Genomic DNA, 21137 nt, shown 5'->3' with positions numbered 1-21137 from the left:
TTTTCATACCTTTCATACTACGTATTATAAATTGCAACGTTCGAATCTACACAATTCTCCAAAATCGTTGTACGTTGCTTTCTCCGAACATATATCTTATACATTGTACTCACGCCCTCTCTTAGCGATCATATTCGATCGATCGTTTAAATTCACTGAGACATACCAAAGGAAGGAAGTAAACGAAAATGTTTCGATTCGTAAATGAAACTAAGCAGAAATAAACGAAAATGTAATTGATACGAATATAGTATGCGAAAAATGTAGACTCACAAAGAGGTGTGAATGTACCTGATGATGTGGCCGGTTATTCGGATGGGGGGTTGGCATGTGGGTCCCGTGATGATAGACGGAAACTGGGTCGTGCTTCAGAGGCATTGGGGTGCCAGCGTTGTGTTTTCCCAAATCCGCCGCCAAAGCCTCCGCCCTCGAAAGTAAGCCGTCTTGTAGACCGCTGTTCAGGCCCCCGAATAAGTCACCCTGAAACGTTAAGAGCGACACGTGACACTGATTGAAGAATCAGGGATCATGAGTCAGGCTCGGGTGGGTAACAGAATTCGCGAGGTAGCATTTCGTCTTTTTAAACGAATTTAAATCGCATCGAGAATATCCTGTAACTTTATTCGATAGCGAGATGGATGCATCAACGATTTGCACAGATCTGAATTACAGATGGTGTACGGTACCACCCTTATAGAGGGGACTCGATCGAAGCTTGAGGGAAAGTTTGTTATTCAAGTTTAAGCGCGCATTTCATTTGAGGGATCAAGAACGATTGATTTCACAAAGGGTTTATCGAAATCTCAATGCCGACTTTATGTTTTTCGCGTAACATGTATACGATTTATTTATTTATTATGTATATAACATAGTCCAGTCAGAGGTCACTTCATGTACTCAACATGGCTGCGCGATCGATATTCTAAAAATAGTTTTGACACTGGAAACTTGAATTTAACTTGCGCTGGATCGCTAATTTTCTTTCTGTAGCCATTACAATAATGATAATAATTATTAGAACGGTAATTTTTTTTCGATAATTATATTAGAATATGTATTGGTGTAGGTTATTCGTGTAAATAACCTTCTATTCCAAACTGATTTTAATCAAAATAGAATTGACTTATATATTCGTTAAACACTTTTGAATAAAAGAATAGAATTTTTAGAACTTTTGTACGTTTTTCACTACTCATTCTATATTTTCATCTCGTAGATAGCAATTCATTTCAAAGTATAGGCAATATGATGATTAAATGGGAATATACGTATGTTTGTACGTACGAGGGCAGTACTGGATTACGATTCGCCCAATTAAATTGATGTTATTTCAAAAGTGGCTACGCGTGACCTACGAGGTTTGCTAATCAAATTCGTTTGCCTGTCAAATGTCGCCAGGGATGTTGGACAGGATATTTTAGGGTCGAGATGCTACTAAAACTGTACGAGTACCACGCTCCGTCGGATCTTTTCTATATTCTTAAACGTAAACGTTCATTTATCTCTCCCCCTTTCTTTTTGCACGTTTCACATAATAAAAGTAGTTCTTCGCATGTTCTAAATAAACTTTTTCAAAGAAACGCCATAGAATTACCATAACCCAAACAATTGTAACGTCGTAATAGCTATACATATAGAGCTGTATTAATTGTAATATTCCGTTAAAAAAAAATTACCAGATCAAATAGAAATTTTTCCTGGAAACATTAGCGATATACGCACAGCTAAGGGTGAAAGGGTTAATAGAATCCCTTTTCCCGGAGACGGGGACGTATTAATAACAGTTGCGAAGCGAATTTATGGTTTCGTTTTATCGAGATACGCTTCTATGCCGTGGCAATCGATATTATATGGGACATTTTGCGTCAGTCGCATCTGTCACTTGCGGCACACTGCAAGGTTTGGCTACCGCGCAAGGCATATCGTCACGTTATTCGAGAAAAAAAAAACGAGACGACCATAACACGATGCAATTTCAAACTTTCTTTACAAGTTTTAAAGACTCGATTCGGGTAAATACCAGTGAAAAGTAATAGTAAAGCAAAATCGATACCACGCATTTTACCGTAATTTACGTTCTTTAGGTAATATTATAACTGACTTTTAGATTCAATTATATATGGTATTCCGAGAGAGAGACGTAACGAATATTTAATAACTCATACAATATATAGCGTTATTCCGTGTTTGTTCGAGGATCGGTTTACCAAAATCGTCCAATAGAAATCATTCGACATAGGTTCAAGTATCACATTACCGTTGCAAATTTATTACGTGCATAATTATTAATTTTTGTAGAAGCGTTTTTAAATACGGAATTTGTTAACAAAAAACAATCTGTTTCATTAATTGTCTATTCATAGGAACAAATTATCCTGACAGTTATCGAAATATCAATAGTTTCGTTGAAGATAGCCAGGGTAAAAACGACTCACTATCCACTTATTTCATTATAAACTGTAATGTCCGCATCGACCGATCAATGTTTCATGCGAAAACCACCGCCGTGCTTCAGCGCTTCGATTATTTATGAACTCCTCGTGTCTTCGTCGAGTACGTGTACCGTACCTACTGTCTGTCTGTAGGTTGCTGAACCACCAACGCTTTTTCTAATTCTGAACTTCCTCCCTGTGCTTTTTTGCCGGCGGAACTGCTGCTTATCGGGCATTTTGTTTTCAATCTTCGAAACGATGTACCGCTCTTTACTTGGATGATTGAAGACAACTAGAAATATTTAGGAAAATTCATCCGGAAATAACACACTTTAGCCAAGGTAGTCACTCGCCTTTCATTAGTTTACGTTCTACACGATTGCGTAGAACGTCCGTCACAAATATCTACTTGCTAAAATATATTTGATAAAAATATCTGAAACTTATTTCCCGTATTTACGGATAAACGTACGCGGAATGAGATACTTAACCCATTCGTTCCGTGATAAATGGTGTCGTTGTTCACGAGGACGAATGCTTTAACTAGCCGAAGTTTTAACAGGATGGTAAATCCTAAACTTAAGTTATCCCTTCAAGTGCGGAGAAAGAGCCCTCAATTTGGGGTGAGAATTTTGGTAGCTTCGCCAGTTTCCATGCGAACGTACAGGGTGATCGCTTTGTTGACCGTAATTGTTTGGAATTTTATTTGTAAATTTATTTATGTATCTCTACTTATCAGACTTTACGTGTCGTGTTATTCACAATACAATTTCTATATCGAAAGCGTTCAGCTTTTCTACTTGCAGCATTTCTGATTCTGTATCTCTGGTAGTTGTTGTCTTCAATTATCCAGAGAGAACGTTAAGAAGGGAAGAACGCGAAACAAATGGATGGAATTAGAAGCGATAATTCATCCGTCCTTTCTTCCGTCCAATTCGCTGTACACCCCGTATATATGCGCATTGGCAGTAGTTTCACCAAGCGTTGGTTCGGCGGCCAAAGGGGCAGGGATGAGAAAAGCGACGGCGATGCCCAGCAACGGATACAGATTGCTCTTGTTAGCCGCGTAGTTAGCAGCTCGTGCAGTTGTTTAGCAAACTTTCTACGCGGTCCCCCTCCGAGCCCGATTCAACGGGTCCCCGTGGTTAATAGAGTCATTTTTCCGAGCTGCCTGCGGCCAACCCACCCCGTTAAACACGTCTTCCAGTTTCTCCGGCACGTTAAAGATTAGCCAATTACAATTGAATTATCGCGCCCCAACGGCCGGCCCCGTTATTTATCTGCTCCGGGTAGTTCGCGAGAAAACGGGAATGATTAAGCTCGTAACGTAGCACAAGGTACGTCCTATTATATCAACCGTCTCATTCAACTCGAGCTAATCGAAATGAAATATCGTTACCGTTGCATTTTTTTATGCGTACACGAATACGATCGAAAATGCAAGTAAATTATTTATGACTCTTTTTCTTAGCTACGGTTTCATTTGTATCTTAAATGTAAATTGTTTCGGCACGTGTTTAAATTGTTTAAATTCTTTGCAATCACACAGCGATATCTCCGATACGCTCGCCAGACGTTCATTAAAGTTTCTCACCGCTCTATGGTATCCGTCATTCCATGATGCAATCCGCTCTCATCCATTATGCAGCGTGTTCCGTATTGAAAAAGAGTAAACCGCCATTGTCGGAATGAAATAAAGTGTATAAATAAAATAGCCGGGTCGGAATGCTAATGCGTATGGAACACGTCTCGATACAATTGAACACAACATACACATTCATGACTATATAATGCGCACAGTTCTATTTTCCGCTGCGTCCCAGCAATCGAATAGAGGCGCGAGAGCTTTTGAAATAAAAAGCGGTAAAGAATTCAGTTTGGTGGAATACGGAAATGGACACGGGGAATTGAGTTTTTTGCTTAACTCCGCCGTATCAATCATCAAAATGTTAACGATAAAAATCATTTTTTAATTCTCCCTTTCAATCTTGCCGTTGTACGCGCGAGACCGTTTCAATCAGATAAAATAGGTCTTCCGATATCAATAACTAAATCCGTTTCCCTGTTTCATTCGAACGAAAAGTCTGACCAACTACCCGGAAAAGATAGTCGCGACACGCCTATGTTTGCGGTAGCTAGAATTTGAGAACGGTGCGCGTTGATTAAAAGGATCGGTTACTCGATTCTAAAAGCAGATGCGCCTCGGACCGGCGGCCAATATCGCAAATTAGGACAATTACGTTATTTCCGTCCGATAACCTACATCGCGAAGTAGTCTGACCCATGAATAAATAAAATCTTCCAGAAAATCTGACGTCTGACACGAAAACGAGCAGACTGTACGAATTATCACTTGCATGGCGGAGTGCCGTCTGTCTAGAGTAACCGGGGGAGGCGACATCTCATCCCCCGTGCCGTGACGGCGTCCCAATCAAATTCAGTTTCACTTGCGACACAGACGCGACCCGCAAACTCCGGCGCGGCCGAGCTCCGAGCACCGTCCTTATCGATTTAGAAACGATACAAATTTATAACGCGCTCGATATTTACCCGCTGGATGCTCCCGCCGGTGTCTGTCGTGACGCGCAACCAGTCGCCGCAGCTTTATCCGATACCCACTCGGTAATAATTGATGCCGCGCATTCGATAACGCAATTAACGGTGTATTATTGATGGCTAGCCGAGTGAAACGCCGCCGCGTGTCGTATTGTAAATTACCATTCGATAAATGCGCGCAGATTGCGACATGAAATATTGCGATACGCGAGATTGCGGCGCAAAGTAGTTGCCGGTAGTCTGTCCGGTTGCGACTTGCCTCTGAGCCGGCGCTAGCCACGATGTATTATACCACGCGCACGTTTGTTTATCCTGGTTTATCCTGAACAGCACTATCTGCAGGATTAACCAAACTGGGCTCGTTTCCGTTCGGGTTATCGAACATTGCCGATTTTCGGTTATTCTACTGATCCTACCAGGCTCAAAAATCTTTGCAAACGAAAATTTACATCTGAATCGGCTCGGCGAAATTTTCAAACTACAAACGGGGTAGTATTAGCACACATTTTGGTCAGGAGTCGCGGATGGTTGTTGCACTCGTGAGAAACGCAAGTGACGCGTGGCTCTTTTTACGGCACTCAAACAACTATCTCACGCCACCTCATCGTATATCTAAATAATCAATTTACTACTAGCCATAATCGTAACCACGAGTTAGCGAGTTTATGTCAGCCAAGCCACCGTAACTACGTGGCGGCTCCGTCAAGCATAAATATTATGGAGCATTTCGTATAAAACAACAGAGTTTGGAGTTACTCTCTTTGCCTTCATCCTGCCTTCGTCCCGCCTCTATTTCATTTTAATTGCCCCTCTTGTTCGTTCAACTCGGATCAACTCGATGCGTCAATTAAATTTACGTTCTCTTCTCTCCTCTTCTCTTTTCTTTAATAAGAACTACTGAAAAGAAAGTAATGTTGTACTCACGTTATGCCTCGGTGACCAGGAATTGCACATAATGGAGGCATCTTCCAATATACGACTCTGAAAAATGAAAATTTTCAGTTTTTTAGTGTTTCACTTTCCTCGACGCTACTTAGATTAAAAATATGTGTCTTGTTATGTGCGTTCTAGAAGTAGAACCGATGAATTTATTAATTCTTTAATGGAATTAACATTTACACAGGGATCTATTAATCTATTGAATTTATACTTTTTGATTACCAGAAATGGTAGTAGTAAAGTATAAAGTTTCGAAATTTTTAACTAAAATATTGCAAATTTTTCAACGTTTTCTACTTTAACGTATTTATCTATACGATCAGGCAAATAGAACGTGCGATCAAGTATTTAACCCAAATACATTCGTACATTCACTTGAATGTCCTAAATGTCATTGAACTTCTAGAAATAGGTGTCGACTGCTTAGAAAATCACTCGAAAATGGAAAGCTCGGGAAATTTTACAACGCGACGCTTTGACCCCAATAGTCTGTCTAGACTAGTGGTTTTAAATATTAAGTACTTTTATGAAGCACACGGATCGTTCACCTTTCTATTCTCTATTAACTAACAAATAGCACGTATCCGCGTATAATCAGAAGACTTTTGCGTTACAGAAAAAAGTTGAAGTAAAACTACAAGGGAAACCTAATTTTTTGTTTAAATTTGTAACAAAATTGGCCTTAGGTTCCCTAAAACTGAATGGAAAAAATGAGCTCCTCATATATGTAGTATAAAGGACAAGATGAAGAACGATGTAAGAGATTGCGAGTTTAAGTAGTCTAGAGTAGTTAGCAGACGTGTTTGCGCGGACCGACGCGCAAAGTTGATAAAAATTCACGTGTGTATCAGCGTGGTTTATCTGTCAGCAGGGCTGAATATTCATCTGGTCTGCATATTTTATTTCGGGCAATCGCGTAATATGTATATTTAAAGCGCGCCACTAAGATTGACAGATTCGGGCCATTCCGGCGTCGCGGCGCCGCCGTCACAAAATAAATGAGTCATTTTAGGATCCGCGCTGAACTAGATAATTCAATATCGTTCTTATTAAAGTGTCGGCCAATTTCGTAGGTTTGATCCGTGCCGACGACAATGATCGTGTCATTATTATAGCAGTCGCGTCTGGTACTTGATACTTCATCGACGACAGTCTTTATTAAACTGGCAGATTTTCCAATCGTTTCTGTTATTTCTTTCATGTTAGATTTTACGACATGCATCCACCATATAATTATAATTTTCAATATTTTTCCATAGATGAATCGTCTATTTACGTCAGCATCATACATAACACTGGTACTATAGTACTATTCTCATCGCCACAGTCGTATGTCGATACAAGTGTAAGGACGAACAGATGCTAACAGGGTGCACAAGGCACTGATGTCGCTCCAGACTGGTTGTCTCCAAACTGTCTCTAGACTACTTTACGGAAGTAAGCTGTCCTCGTATAGTCCCTCCAATTTTCTTTTGGTCCCTACGTCTTTGAGCTGTGGCAACGTGAAAGGGAATCGATACAACCGCATATTAATATGATACAACAGTAATCTCAATTTGCTCGCAATCCTAATTTGAACATCCACGGTACGCGAGATATGTAAGTATGCGCTATTTAACGGATCCGTAAGCTGTTTAGAAGCTATTTGCTTAGAATATCATTCGCATCGCACTATACTATTCTGCGGTTTATATCCGAAGCATTGTTTTCCGCACGCATCAGCGAAGCCGAAAATTGTGCCAGGCGAATTATTCAACGCGCTGTGCGCGCGTGTGTCAAAATACTAACGCGTCGATGCATAGGGCTCGGGGATTTTTAAGGGAACCGCGCACACGCGTGTCATCAATCTACACGTGCGTGTTTGTACGGGGAAATGCGTCGTGTGTGCTTTGCTGGAAACTATACACAGCGCATCGAACGCAAATACAAAGCTCGGGCAACACGGATGACACACGGTGATACGTGCACGCAACGTGGCACAGACGCGTGTGTACTCGGAAATTTGCATTGTTGGACATTATTTGAAATACTGCGTGAAATGAAAATGCACAAGATGGAAATTTGTCGAAGGTAAGCTTACGAGCACACTTCAATTTCCCGTAAAATTGGGAATCCTCGTTCCTAGCGTGTGCGCAAGCACTCGCGTAACAAGAGTCGGTGTAGTCGGCAGGCATCGGTTTCGAGCATGAAGAATGGTCTGTGAACCCGTGGCTTATACGCGCGCTCGCGCTCAGCCGCGTGCACAGCGGCCGAGACGAGACACATCCTGGCGACTACCGGCCGAGCAAACAGCCGCAGTCGAAACAGTTTGCCCGGCTAATTGATTTTCCTTGGTATCCACGATTCGGCGTAACCGGTGGATGCAACTGGCCGCGTCGTCCAATATACGGGAGACAACCGATTCGCGTGCGCGCACGCGTCCGGCTCGATAAATCCAATCGGAAACTGCCGTTTGATTATCAACCGGGCTGCGCCCGGCCGATTGTAAATCAACCGCAAAACTCCGCGCCACGGAATTATACGGGGCATCGTCGATCGTTTCGACGATCGATTCGATGTCGTGTATCGCGACCAGGCTCGGCGACCCGTTCGAAGCGCGCATTGGTACGCGCACGGTCTGTTTGTTATGCGGTGAACGGATCGGGGACTCGCCGGGAAAAGGACGAAATCGCACGGTCTAGCGAAAAAACGTTATTCTTTGAATACATCGAACGGAACCAGATTTGATTGTTGCTATGCGAACAAATATTAATAAACACTCGGAACATTTATTGTTCTCTGGTATAGCATATGCAGTACAACAATTACAACAAAGAAAAGTAAAATAAGTTGTTCGTCGGAGGAGGGAAGAATTATGGAACGAACTAAAGAGTGGAAGAGGCGTGCTTCTTCCCCGGAACTTTGACTGATAATTAACTAAATTTACCAAGGGTTGCGAGTCAAAGTGTGAAGTCGTGTTCCAAGTCTTTCTGCACTTCGACGCTCCAGTGCGCTGGTTAATAACAAATGAGCCGAGCTCGCCCCTTCACTTTTGTTATAATCGGAGACACTTGCTCCCTTACAGTTACTGTCTACCGTTCTCTATTATTCAGCACGATTCGTTTGAACCATTCTAAACACCGCTTGGACCTGCTCCTCCGTCTAAATCACGATGTCTCGATTTTCCTTATCATACATTTTTACTGTTAAGTACGAATATACAAGCTCTAAGAACCGAACTGTCCTATCGTAGCAAACGTCGCGCGAATAGATAGACAGATAGCCGTGAGAATTTACGTTCACGTGAATCATTACTATTTCAAGTGAAAAACACAGATCTTGACGAAGCGCGAAGCGTCTAAGAGTCCAACCTAAAGAGAATTTATGAAATTTCGTAATGCAAATTCTGATTCGCAGACGCTCCTTCTGGTCCCCTCTTCAACTCTTTACCCAGCGATTTTTTGCTTTTAATGCGGAATACGATTAAGTAAGTTACCGGCAGGTACATCGTCTCGTTAGATCCCTACCGAGAAACGAATTACTCTAATTCAGAGAATTTCAAACGCGACGTTACACAATTTCCTTCCTCGTCCCCTTCCCCTTTCCTTTTATCGATATTTTCATTTCCCTAATTTCAATTTCTTTCTTCAATTTTTTTTTGTTTTCTTTACCCTTCTAATTATCAACAAATAATAGAACTAACAGTTCTATTATTACTAGTTCCTGAACACGTGCCACTTGATGGTATACTTAACGTAGAAAAATTTGGAAAATTTGTATTATATTTAAGAAAAATCTCGCACTCCCTAACTTGAGAATATTGTGCAGAAATAAAATTCGCTTATATTCTCTTAAAGTTCGTAAAGTTCTTTTAGCGTGCGGTCGGAACTTGGGTCGAACTATGTGGCATTTATATTATATGCGTTATTCTTATTAATGCATAATGTAGCGGTAATAATGTACGGTATTTTTCAATGAGTAATGAACGAACCATACGAGTAATATTCTCTTCAACTATTCACATTTCTATTCTATATTAATTATCTAATTTATTTCTTATTCAATCGCGTGTTACATGATGTGTGCACTCATTATTCATTTTCAGTTAATTCTTCGAGAGATCGATTCGTTTCTTACGTAAAGTCGAAGAGAAATCGGTGCGTGAAACGCAATCAATTTCAATATTCCAACAATTTGTCGTCGAAACAGTTTATCTTTCGTTGTACGTGACTTAATAATATCATGTTAATTCGATGGTCAATAAAATAAGATAAACTGGAATTATCGTTCGAATCGATACGAGAGCCACGTACCGTAATTATTATCCATTACGAATATCGTAATTATTATCCATCACGTGATGCACGAAACCTGAGAGAGACGTCGCGGTTCTCTGCAACGCTGCACGTCAATCGTTACCGTTAGTTGTGCGTGTTATTAGCTGATATTTTTGAAAAACTCCGAGAAATTCCAAAGAATCTTCGTTCTTTCGATATTTTCTCCCGTCTATTTTTCATACGGATAGTACGCAGTCGGTCTGTTATCGAAAATCGTGGCACGATCGTTGAAATAGGAGGTACCTATTGTATACGTATAACGTATAAACAAGCTTATGACCCGCCGCGAAAGTATCATTTTGTATTTCTCGGCTAACAAAGTTGATACCTTTATCGATATGAAATTTTACTTATCGGGTACGTTTTACGGCTACGCTGGTTTATATTACGCTGGCTGTTTAAATTAATACGAACAGAACGATGGAAAACAGATACCGACGAAATGAATTTTACGTATTCATCGCGACATTACTACATGGGTGTATTGTTCCGTTACATTGGTAAAGTTTCTCGTAGAACTTTTCGTGCGTGGTGGCTCGGAATAATCAAAAATTCTTCTTCAGTCGGGGTGGCAACGAAAAGCTGAATAAATAATTTGATTAAACAAATGTTACAGGTGGTACCTTACCGTGCACAGCAGTATGCGATTTGATAATCCATTCATCTTTCGAAAAGGTAAAACTGCTTATCGGGGCGCGAGAGGGTGGCCCCCGGCTGATCCATAAACCATGATGATTCGCTTGATGGTATTTAGAATTAAACCGAAATTGACGGTTGCGAAGCGTAAAAATCAGTGATTTCGTTACTACTATGTATCGGGGGATAGACACGCTCATTGGCTACGTGCTGTTCCGCCCCCGCGGCCCCGCCAATCAGACCAGCCGCTCTCTCTCATCGATCCAGACCATCTACACTATACTCAGCCGCCATGCTCAACTTGCCCATTCCCCTATCCTTCGCCGACCATATACCGATCTGGACTACGACTCGGTGAAACAAAACTCTACGCGCCGCGGAAATTGTTGATCAACGCTACTAGATCAGCCAGGTTGCTCGTATCTTTTGACATCGTGCCGGAAAGAAGTTTTACGCGAGACCTCTTCTTGGAGAAGGATTGCGCTCCAGTCGGTGACAACAGGGTTCACAGTTTACGCTGACTCGTTCCTATTGTCCTTACAGCTCTTGTATTTGACCATTTATATTTTCTAATCTTATTTTATATCGCTCTCTATTTTATTTCCATATTACATATTTTCTGTTTGACTTTTTATTTGTCTCGAGGGATGATCAGTTGCACTCATTGCGGGACTTATGATTGTAAGGTAGGTAAGGCTGCAGGTTAGGTAAAATATTTAAGTTATAGATTATAATAAATAAAGGTGATTGCTAATTTTATCACCAAGAATTTCAATAACATCTCATTTTTTATTTGATTACTGAAATTCAACTGTGGTTGACATTCCATCGATATTGACTACCGAAGTGCAGTGTTGCGGTTCCCAAGAAAATGCTGCCTGGCCTGTAAATTATTCGTTTCTTTAAGATTAAATGGTGCAAAAAATAGTTAAAAAATAAAATGAAATTTTTATATTTCTATTTGAAATTCGTACAATTTACAATTAAGTGTCATATCAAACTTCGTCGAATGAATTTTTATATTTTACTAATAGCCAATTTTTCAAGTAATAATACAACAGAATTAGCTTTAATCGGTTAAAATTACATTCCGTGCACTTAAGTTGAACAAATTTTCATTTCAACTGTAAAATAATAAATTGGAAAGTATTGGATAGCTTTACTATATATTTTACTTTCGTAAAACATTTGATCTGTTAGTCAAATAAAGAAAAAAATTTTGTCGATTATTCTTTCCACAATATTGTGCCGTTTGTTAGGTGAATCATCATGAAGCAGCGAACGTGAGACGTTTCGCAGGAAAGTTTAACAAGCGCAATGAATTGTTCCTAAGTATGATGGAGCGGTACTCTTGCGTAATCGTTTCTCATCCATCATGGGACTAGTCGACAAGAACGGGTGTAGATTTCCCGGACAAAAGGATATATTTCGTTATCGCCCTAATAGTTATTATTGCAGGCTTCGTAACCGAGAGATTGGACGATAACGATATCGACGATTTTCTGAATTACATTAACTATACAGAAGTTACGTTGTCATCGTATACTTTCGTTGTCTTCGGATGAAATCCAAGTCTCTAGTATAATACAATCGGCAGACGATTTTCAATTTCTTTACTCGCTGCATTACCACAATTCACACATTATTATCTCCATGTTAGTTTGTCCTATAATTCGCCGTAATACAGTTTACGAGCATCCATTATTAAAACGAAGTATAAATTGTTACACAGTCTATTACTATTACACGTTGCCCACCGGCATAAAATATGCAGCATTTCAACAGCGTTTCAAGATTTCCAAAACAACCGCGAACTATTCATTAATCGATTGATTTAAATTTTGTATGAGCGAACCTTATCCGTCCAATAAATACGTACATCTGAACACTAACAAACTGGAAGTTTCCTAAAATAAGTAAATATCTTTTATCGATCAAGCTACTTAATTGATAAACAGGAGAAAAGAAAGTTACTCTATGAACGGTGAGAGAAAACAGGCGAGATTGGAAGAAGCGCGCGACAAGAGTCGCCCTACTAATCATCAAAAGTGATTATCTACGTTAGTTCTATCTAGTTAACACGCAGCCTCGTCATTACTGCGGCCGCAGTAACGACCGTATATGGCGATGGCAGAGTTCCTCTAATGGAGGTCCGCTTCTACCTACTCAGCCCCGCGCACCTATCCGCGCAACCCCATCTACGCCATCACCCTCGCGACTAAATTTGCCCTCTCCCTGTTCCTCCCCGATTCATCCTCTATCCTCTTCGCCTCTCCGCTTTTCCTCTTTCGTTCTACGCACGTTCTCCTCTATCCCCTTTCCATCCCACCCCCTCTTCTCTTCTCTTCTCTTCTCTTCTCTTCTCTTCTCTTCTCTTCTCCTCCCTTCTCTTCTCTTCGTCACCCTTTTCTATCCTTATTTACTCCTCACTTTTCGTTCCTTCTTTTTCGACCACGCTATCCGTGTCCCCTCTCGACTCGGAAATGTCCGTCCCTCGGTCTCACGTTTTTTATCCCGTTTTTCCATCGTTGTTCACTTTCTTCGATTTTTTGTTCGCTCGTTTCTTCCCTCTATGCATACGGTACAAGATGACCCACGTGAAGTAGAGCAGTTTCGGAGTTTCGTGTAGAAAAATCATTTCAAACGGTCATCTAATCGAACGGTACAAAGTTTTATTCGAAGTGGACGTTAGTCTTTCAATGTCTTACGGGATACGATTATATGATATCATTTGATTTTAGTTGCCGTAAGTGGTCTTGGAAGAAATAGATGGTTTATCTTTGCTTCGGGTGGTTCATTAATTAAGTATAGTGTTTGAGGTAAAATGAGTTTAAGTTGAAACAGTAAGCAGTGAAATTGAGGAAAGTAATCAGCAGCGAAATACTTATCAACTATCCAGGATTAGATTCATAATAGAACGATGATATTTATGATGTAATTTGAACTGTATCTGATCAAATTTTTGGTAAGGAACGAGATTTCATATAATATCTACTTCGAATGTACGACAGACACATACACATACACGCACATCTCGTGAAATTTCATTAGACAATTCGATTAGCAAGTATAAATTTATATTCCAATATTTTTCATCTTGCCCAAAGTAAACCATCGACTTTGACAAACATCCCTGACGTTTACAGGGAACTCCAAATAAATGAGTTTCTTTTGTCGTATAAAGAATATTTCTGCAATAAGCTTCATATTATATCATATTCGCAATTTCCTTTCGCGCTTCAGCTATTCCATTCTTATTAGCGTTACGGTGTTCCGAGTTCGAAACCTTCCGACGTCTAAAAATCTCGACGTGTTCCGTTTCCAGTGGGATCACCCTATGTAACGAGAGAGCTGTTCGTCAGTCATCCCGCCTCATCCTTGTCCCTTTCAAGCTGGCCGAGTGGTATAGCGACACTTCCGTCTGATTCTCGTCTCGGCTCTCAAGCCCGATGTTCCACGTCATTTCAGTTGGAATGTCACGACCCCCGTTTTCCATTTTCGTTCCACGGTATTATTCGACGATGTAGACTACTTTCCGGACCGCGGTTGCCCCGGGAGCAATTATTGAAACAGAATTTTCTTCCAGCCGCAATCTTGACTCCGTTTCAACTAAATTGGGAAGCCGTGATTCGTTCGACCATCGTTAAGCGTTCGTTATTTCATTGTCGTCTCGTCGATTTTACCTTTTTTTTCTTGAAACGTTAGTATCCGTTTAGCGACCAGGCGAAGATAATGAATCAGATTCAATTTTCAAATGCATTGATTGAAGTTGCATGATGAAATTAGACGTGTTAAGAAAAGCCTTTAACACGTGTCTAATCCTAAACTAAACCGATCGAGTAACCAATTTGATTTTATTAAAGTATAGCATTTAATAACGTAAACCGCTATCGAACGCTGTACTTCAATAAAAATAAATGGAGTTTCCGCTTCGAATCTAATTCTATCGACACTTCACTAAGCGTACTTGACTTTTTGACGAAAAGGTCAAACTTTTATACACGCGTCATACTTGATAGTTATTTTATTGATCTTAGCTACCACCCGGAGCTTCTTGTGCATTCATTTCGTGGCAAAAATCCTGTTGACCCGCGTTGTTAACTTGTTGAATAACTTATATGAAAATCCAGTATTATCGGGTTCTGTCGCGTATTGATCTAGAAAAAAAGAAAAAACAAGTATCCAACATCAGAGAACAATTCGCAAACGTTGAACTCGCTTTTTACAGTTTATCGAGTATTCGCATTGTTACGTTGATTGCCGCAGCGTTGAAAAGAATCTCTGTTGTTGAATTTGCGTGAACAGAGTTTAAAGATTTCATTGTTCGACTCGTACATTGTCATTTCGCGGGAGAATGTCGAGGCCTTTTAATTTCCATTCAATAATTTGTTTTATCAGTGGCTATTCGTCGCTGATGTGTTTGTACGTTTTTATTTCCGATTAATTTCGCTATAATGGCGAGCAAACGAGTTTTTATATCGATACTACGCAAACGGAGTAATCGTAATTGTGGTTGTTGTACAATAAAATACTGTAAAGTATGCGTACACTTGTTGATATTGGTATTTATTGGAAGGAAAAATGAAAGAATAGCAAATATTTTCGGCAAAAGAATCGCGTTTCAGAATGAATGATGAATATAATAAATATGAAATCAGCTTATATATAATTTTCTAATAAAATTGGAAAAATTCGAAGGGAACTCTAAATGTCATCCAACGACTGGTCTTAAAGGGCGATTCGTAACATTCGCATGGACGTGTACGCCAAACATATGCTAACGATAGAAAGCTTGAATATTTCAGGGTCTATACGACGCGGTAGCCACGTACCGAATAATAAGCAAAATCAAATTGGCTGCCGGCCTGCTCATCAATAGTTCATCAGTTTTGTGCAGCCGTTCCGCTCGTTACAGGCTACGAGCTTGTTAGCAGCCCGACGCTTTATCGAGTAATGCTGTTTTCAAGGACGCGGAAAAACCCTATCCGTGCTTCATTTTGTTATCTGCTGTCGATATCACGTATCCTGGAGGCACGTTCCAATCAATGAAACAAGAAGAAGAACTGGTCGAAACTGATCGGTTCTAAAGTGGTCCACGCTCTCCGAGCCGATCGATACGTTCGACGGAAACGAACCGTGTTATTGACCCACTTATATAAAAACAAAATGCTGTCGCCCGATCAGTTGCGAGGCAGAGACGGGCGAGGAATAAATCGAGCGGCTATACGACACGTAAATTCGGTGGGCGCGTAATTGCACTAGTAGTAATGCACTTACTAGTAAGGAAGGATGAGAGCGAACGACAGCGGGCAGCAGGTCGGGCACGTGGCGTGGCACGCGACGACACGTGGCCAGGGACGGCCAACTGTAGCTTGTGTATCGCCGTTGTGTTTCGCTGTATACGCCGAGGTATACGAAACTTTTCGTAACACGAGGCAGGAACCAGCCGAGAGGATGTGTCTTTGCGAGCCACCGACTAGATCCTTCGGGGGTACGGTAGGGCGGCCGAATCTATCCCACCGGGGAGATGAGCGCATTAAGAAAATTGAAACGTCGATTTGTCCTCGAAACTCGGCCTGACGATAATTTCATTAAGACCTACGCCGAGGGGAACCGGAAACCCCGACACGACGGGAGAATACACGCCCGCGGAAGAGATCGCACGGTCGATATTGCTTTAACCAGAGATGATGCTAATCTCAATAGACGTAGCCGCCTTCCACCGGAAGCATCTCCCTCCGCCCGGAGAGGAGAGTCTTCCATTTGTAAAGCGTCATAGCCGGACTGTTTTCTCGTTGCCTTTAAGACCGAGTTAGGGCGGCTGTGATTTATGAGATCGCGGTCTGATAGATAGATATCGTGGCTTGACCGGCTTTCACTTAAATGTGAATCGTCACGATTGCACTCTGATGCGGAACGGGTGCCTGGGACGGTTCCCGGTGATGTTGATCAAGTTACCGCCTGTATATTACCCATTTCACCCGGATAAAGTAGTTTATCCTCGAAATGTTTAACATTTTTCACACGCTCCGAGTGGTTCGAAAAAACTCATAATAAGGGATCGATAAAAGTCGAATAATAGTGTAAAGAGTATCATGGTGTATAAAAAGTATACGTGTCTTTGGGAACCATTGTTTCGATTCTAGGTGTGGTAAGAGGGACAGACGAAGTAACGGCAAACCTATCATTTCGAGACATAATTCTCCAAACGACTAAAAGTATTAAGGGTTATAAGTTAAGTTTTCGTGATTATATATACTTGTTACTATTTCACGGACAATACGGGTATATCTCTTTATGTTTAGAGATTAAATATGAAAAGAAATTAATATTTTATTATTACATACGTGTACTGAATTTAGTTAACTGTTAGAGAGAACTTTCCACAAGTTCATTAACCAAGTGATAATATTATACATAATACATGTACAGTGACTATACGCGTACAAAAGTGAAACGAGTTAGCGCTAATTTTTATTTTTTAGATACAGGAGGGACACGTTCCTTAGTAGGGATCCTTTCCTCGATTGAAAAAAATTCAGTCGAATGAAAAGTCCGATAAGGACAATGTAAAAATAAAAAACGGGTCAGAAAATGGCGGCTAACAACTCTTTTCTACAAACATTGACAACGCCGAATAATTGTCAATAAGCGACACAACAAATATGCTGTTTTGTTTGCAGAGTGACACATATCGGACGTGGATGTTTGCTCTGCCCACGCATTCTGGCCCTTAACCGTGTGTCGTCGTGTTCGAGCAGGTGTCCGTCTGCCCCTCTGGCCCAGCCGCGTTTCCTCCCTTCCACGTCAAGATACAATCGTGACATAAACATATGGTCATAATAATAGACTCTTGATTTTGACGAGGGGCGCTCCCTTTGAGTGTTCCGTGATTGTTTCTCTAGTGCCTAAACGTAAAAGCGTGCGGATGGTCTCGCGTTAGATGGGAAGGGTTTGCTTAATTGGAAAAAAAGTTGATTTCGATCGGAAAAAACTTCACCGACACTTTGCTCGCTGTTCTCTTTCTGACGTTAGTCTCGTCGGAGCTCGAACGATAAGATACGTCTGGTGGTAGTTCCAAATACCATCGTAGCTTCTTTCAGATCGAAAAATAAAATTGCCAGCAAAACGATTAAGGGGTTAACGATATCTTCCCTTAACACTTTGATGTTATATGTTGGAATAACTGGTGGCTCTCCGTAAACCTTTAAATAGTGGTAAGTGTCAAGTGGCTAGTACTTTCACCTAGGCGAGCGGTCACATCCAGAATGGTGGTTATGCTTCGCACGACATAAAATATATCGAGAAACGGTATCCTTATCCGAGAAACGGCACACGTGTGACCCGTATGTATCTCGTTCTACATAGCCAAGGGGATTGGACGTGTACAGGGTGCCGTTCGATCTGCGGGAGGGGGATCGAGCTAACGGAGTAGACACGAGTACGGACCATTCCCCATCCGAACTCCATCGGAACTCGGCAATTCCCGCGTTTAAGAGTTCGGTCACGTACACTTCTACCCCGTGCCTCGAACGCGCACACCATGGAACTGGTTATGTTTTATAATCGTCCACGAGCAACCTGAATATTTTCGCGCGCGTACAAGTATCGCGAACTTCAATCAGTCGAGTGCTGTGATCGTTGCTATGCTTTATGATTGCGGTACAATTGTGGTGATGTTTCGAGTACGAATTTCACTATGTTTCACCTGTTCGTTGGCGTACTAAGTAGTGGAGTAACGAGTAAATTATACGACATATAGACGAGAAGGTTGCATCCAGTTACATTAAAAGTAGAAAAATTTATCACCTCATTTTCGTTTAAATAACTTTCGTCTAAAACTACTTTTATTTTCATATGGTATAGACAACGTTAGAACCTATTACGCACAGCCTGAAATTAATCAAAAGATAGTTAGTAGCGGTCACTTGTCTTTGTACGTTTAAAGACCCCCTGGGAAGGGCCGACAGCTCTTGTAAATCGACGAGTCTTTCGTTTCGTCGTTCGTCGACGACCCTCTAATATATCCTACGCGCCTGTATACAAACGTACTTACGTTGTCCCCTCCAAGTAAACGCAAGACCTACACAAAGGTGCAAAGTGTAGAAGAATGAAGCACCAAGGAAGGAAGAAGGGAAGGAAGAAAGGAAACATCCGTCAGACGTTGGCGGAGTGGCGAACGAAAAAAAGGGAAAAGAGAAAAGAAAAAAGAAGGAAGAAAAGAAGATTACACTCGATGAAAGCGAGAAAAGGGAGAATAAGAAGGGAAAGGGAAGAGAAGGGAAATATACAATTAGCCATAGAGAGACGGAGATACGGAGGGTAAGCGAGAGACGAAGGAGTCTAGGGTGGGTAGACGAAGAAAAGGGGTTGAGGAAGGGGAGGGGGGAAGGCCGGGAACCCACGAAGGGATAAGTATTATTGTAATTATACACTTAGGTTTATTTCCTGCGTGCCCGCCCCAGTAGGGGTTGATAGCATTATATACCGCGGCTCCCTAATAAAAATAATAATAACAGCCTTAAACCGCGGAGGACCGAGCGGAAGTAATATTCGCCCTTTCTACTCTTGGTCTCTATATACCTGTTTTAGACTTGCGATATATGTATTCCACCCTAAAGGCAGGAAACCCTTGTAACACACGGGTATTAATGATTTCGGGTTGCTCGTGCATGTATGTACACGCTCGTGTTGCTACGCGTACGAATGGTTTATCAGATTTAGTACTTTCCGTAAGTGCGGTTTGGTATGATGTAATAAGGTTTATGCGTGGAAAATAGTTCAATCAGATGGAATTAACAGTTGTCTGTAAAATTCTATAAAAGATTTCAATCCGTATAAAGAATAGAAATTTGTGATACCATTTAATTCTCTATGTAACTATATTTTTCTTCAATTGTAAGAGGAAAACTTCGAACAATATTTAGAAGAAAAATGAACTCCGTAATATCGTCTAACCTATGTATTAAACTGCAAGTGGTATAGACACGTTGCATGACTAAACACAATCGTTTATGCGTGTGTCGTTCCATGGTGTATCGATAGAAAGTTCTCATTAGCAGGTACCGTTCGAACGTATGTGCGTGTCAAAACCTCCCCTTCTTTTCTACCTACTATTAACAAGTACCACTTCAAGCCCCTTCTTCGTTCGGCTCACCACCATTTATTTCTTATCCTAATCCGATCCATCCCCCCGGCCATCTGTACTACTTTATTCACCTAAACCTTACTTTTAATGACATTTTGTCATCATAAAACAATTTTTCTAATTCCATTTGACTTTGTATTATTATTGACGTTCGTTAATAGAAAAGAACATGCGCGAGCAGTGAGTTTAGATTCTTTCTAACGTAGATGCCTGGAAAGGGCTGACCAATAAGAAATTATCTACTGATTCAGCGGATGGAGCCAACTCTCGCTCGACGGCCGTGCTATGCCTTTGTATTGACCACTGCTTCGAGATTAGAATTATATAATACTTTGCACCGTAACATATAATGGTATAAACTGTGTTCTAAATAATTGAAAAGGGAAAAAGAAAGAGTTAAATAAGCGTTCATTATGTCGACGTATGAACGGGTGATAAAAGGCTTAAGAAATTTAAGAAAATGCATCTTATTTTCGAGCGAATGGTACTATATTTTGAGTATTATAAGATAGGGTAGTATCGTACTACTTTAACGAAATCTAGCAAAAATAAAGTTTTATCGCTCTTCCTCTCTTCGAGTCTTATTCACCTACTATCGTCTTAAAAAGTTCTCGAACCACGGATTAGATTTCGATGCTTCCGTAACTCCTGAATGTCACTCGAGCTTCACCGGAAAGTAAGGGGAAAAAAGTCATCCAAGTAACAGTGATAACACGGGCCGATTGCCATAAAAAAGGGTCAATTAAGAGCGGCGCTTAAAACCAGAAAGACGAGGACGACGGGCGAAGAATCGCAAAACGTTGGGCGCGACTAATTTCGTCCGTACGTCGATAAACTCTCGCACGCTGAGTCTCTTTCTTTCTGACGATGACTCTTGTCTTCGGTCGCGGTCCATAATTTTCAATTTGTGCAAATTAACGGTTCCTGTTCTCCGCGCGTCTCCATGAAACACGATAAATAAGGGGGCAAGCGAGTAGTAAATATAAATCAGGAGTGATTGGATGTAAGTGGGGAGCGTTATGTGTCCCCAGTGTCCCGTGTGTGGGATCGTCCGCGGCCGTTCTACGGCTGTGGGGTACACACCTACACAACCGGATCGTAGGTGAAGAG

At 41.1% G+C, this 21137-nt stretch overlaps 1 protein-coding gene across 2 annotated transcripts in view; it reads right to left on the bottom strand.

Annotated features, from left to right (window-relative positions):
* The window catches only part of Acj6 (abnormal chemosensory protein 6), a 33177-nt gene that overhangs the window by 4724 nt on the left and 7316 nt on the right, over window positions 1–21137 (bottom strand). Inside the window, exons 2-3 of one of the 2 annotated variants that reach the window (XM_076897802.1) lie at window positions 5913–5969; window positions 274–480 (exon numbers count right to left, since the gene is read on the bottom strand). In XM_076897802.1, the coding sequence (XP_076753917.1) occupies window positions 274–480; window positions 5913–5969 (264 nt within the window). The remainder of the gene's footprint in view (window positions 1–273; window positions 481–5912; window positions 5970–21137) is intronic. The other variant, XM_076897803.1, reaches the window with a different exon arrangement.

This window comes from Xylocopa sonorina, chromosome 7 (genome assembly GCF_050948175.1).
Source record: "Xylocopa sonorina isolate GNS202 chromosome 7, iyXylSono1_principal, whole genome shotgun sequence".
NCBI lineage: Eukaryota > Metazoa > Arthropoda > Insecta > Hymenoptera > Apidae > Xylocopa > Xylocopa sonorina.
Note: the sequence above shows the minus strand (reverse complement) of the source record. Positions and strands in the feature narration are given on the sequence as shown.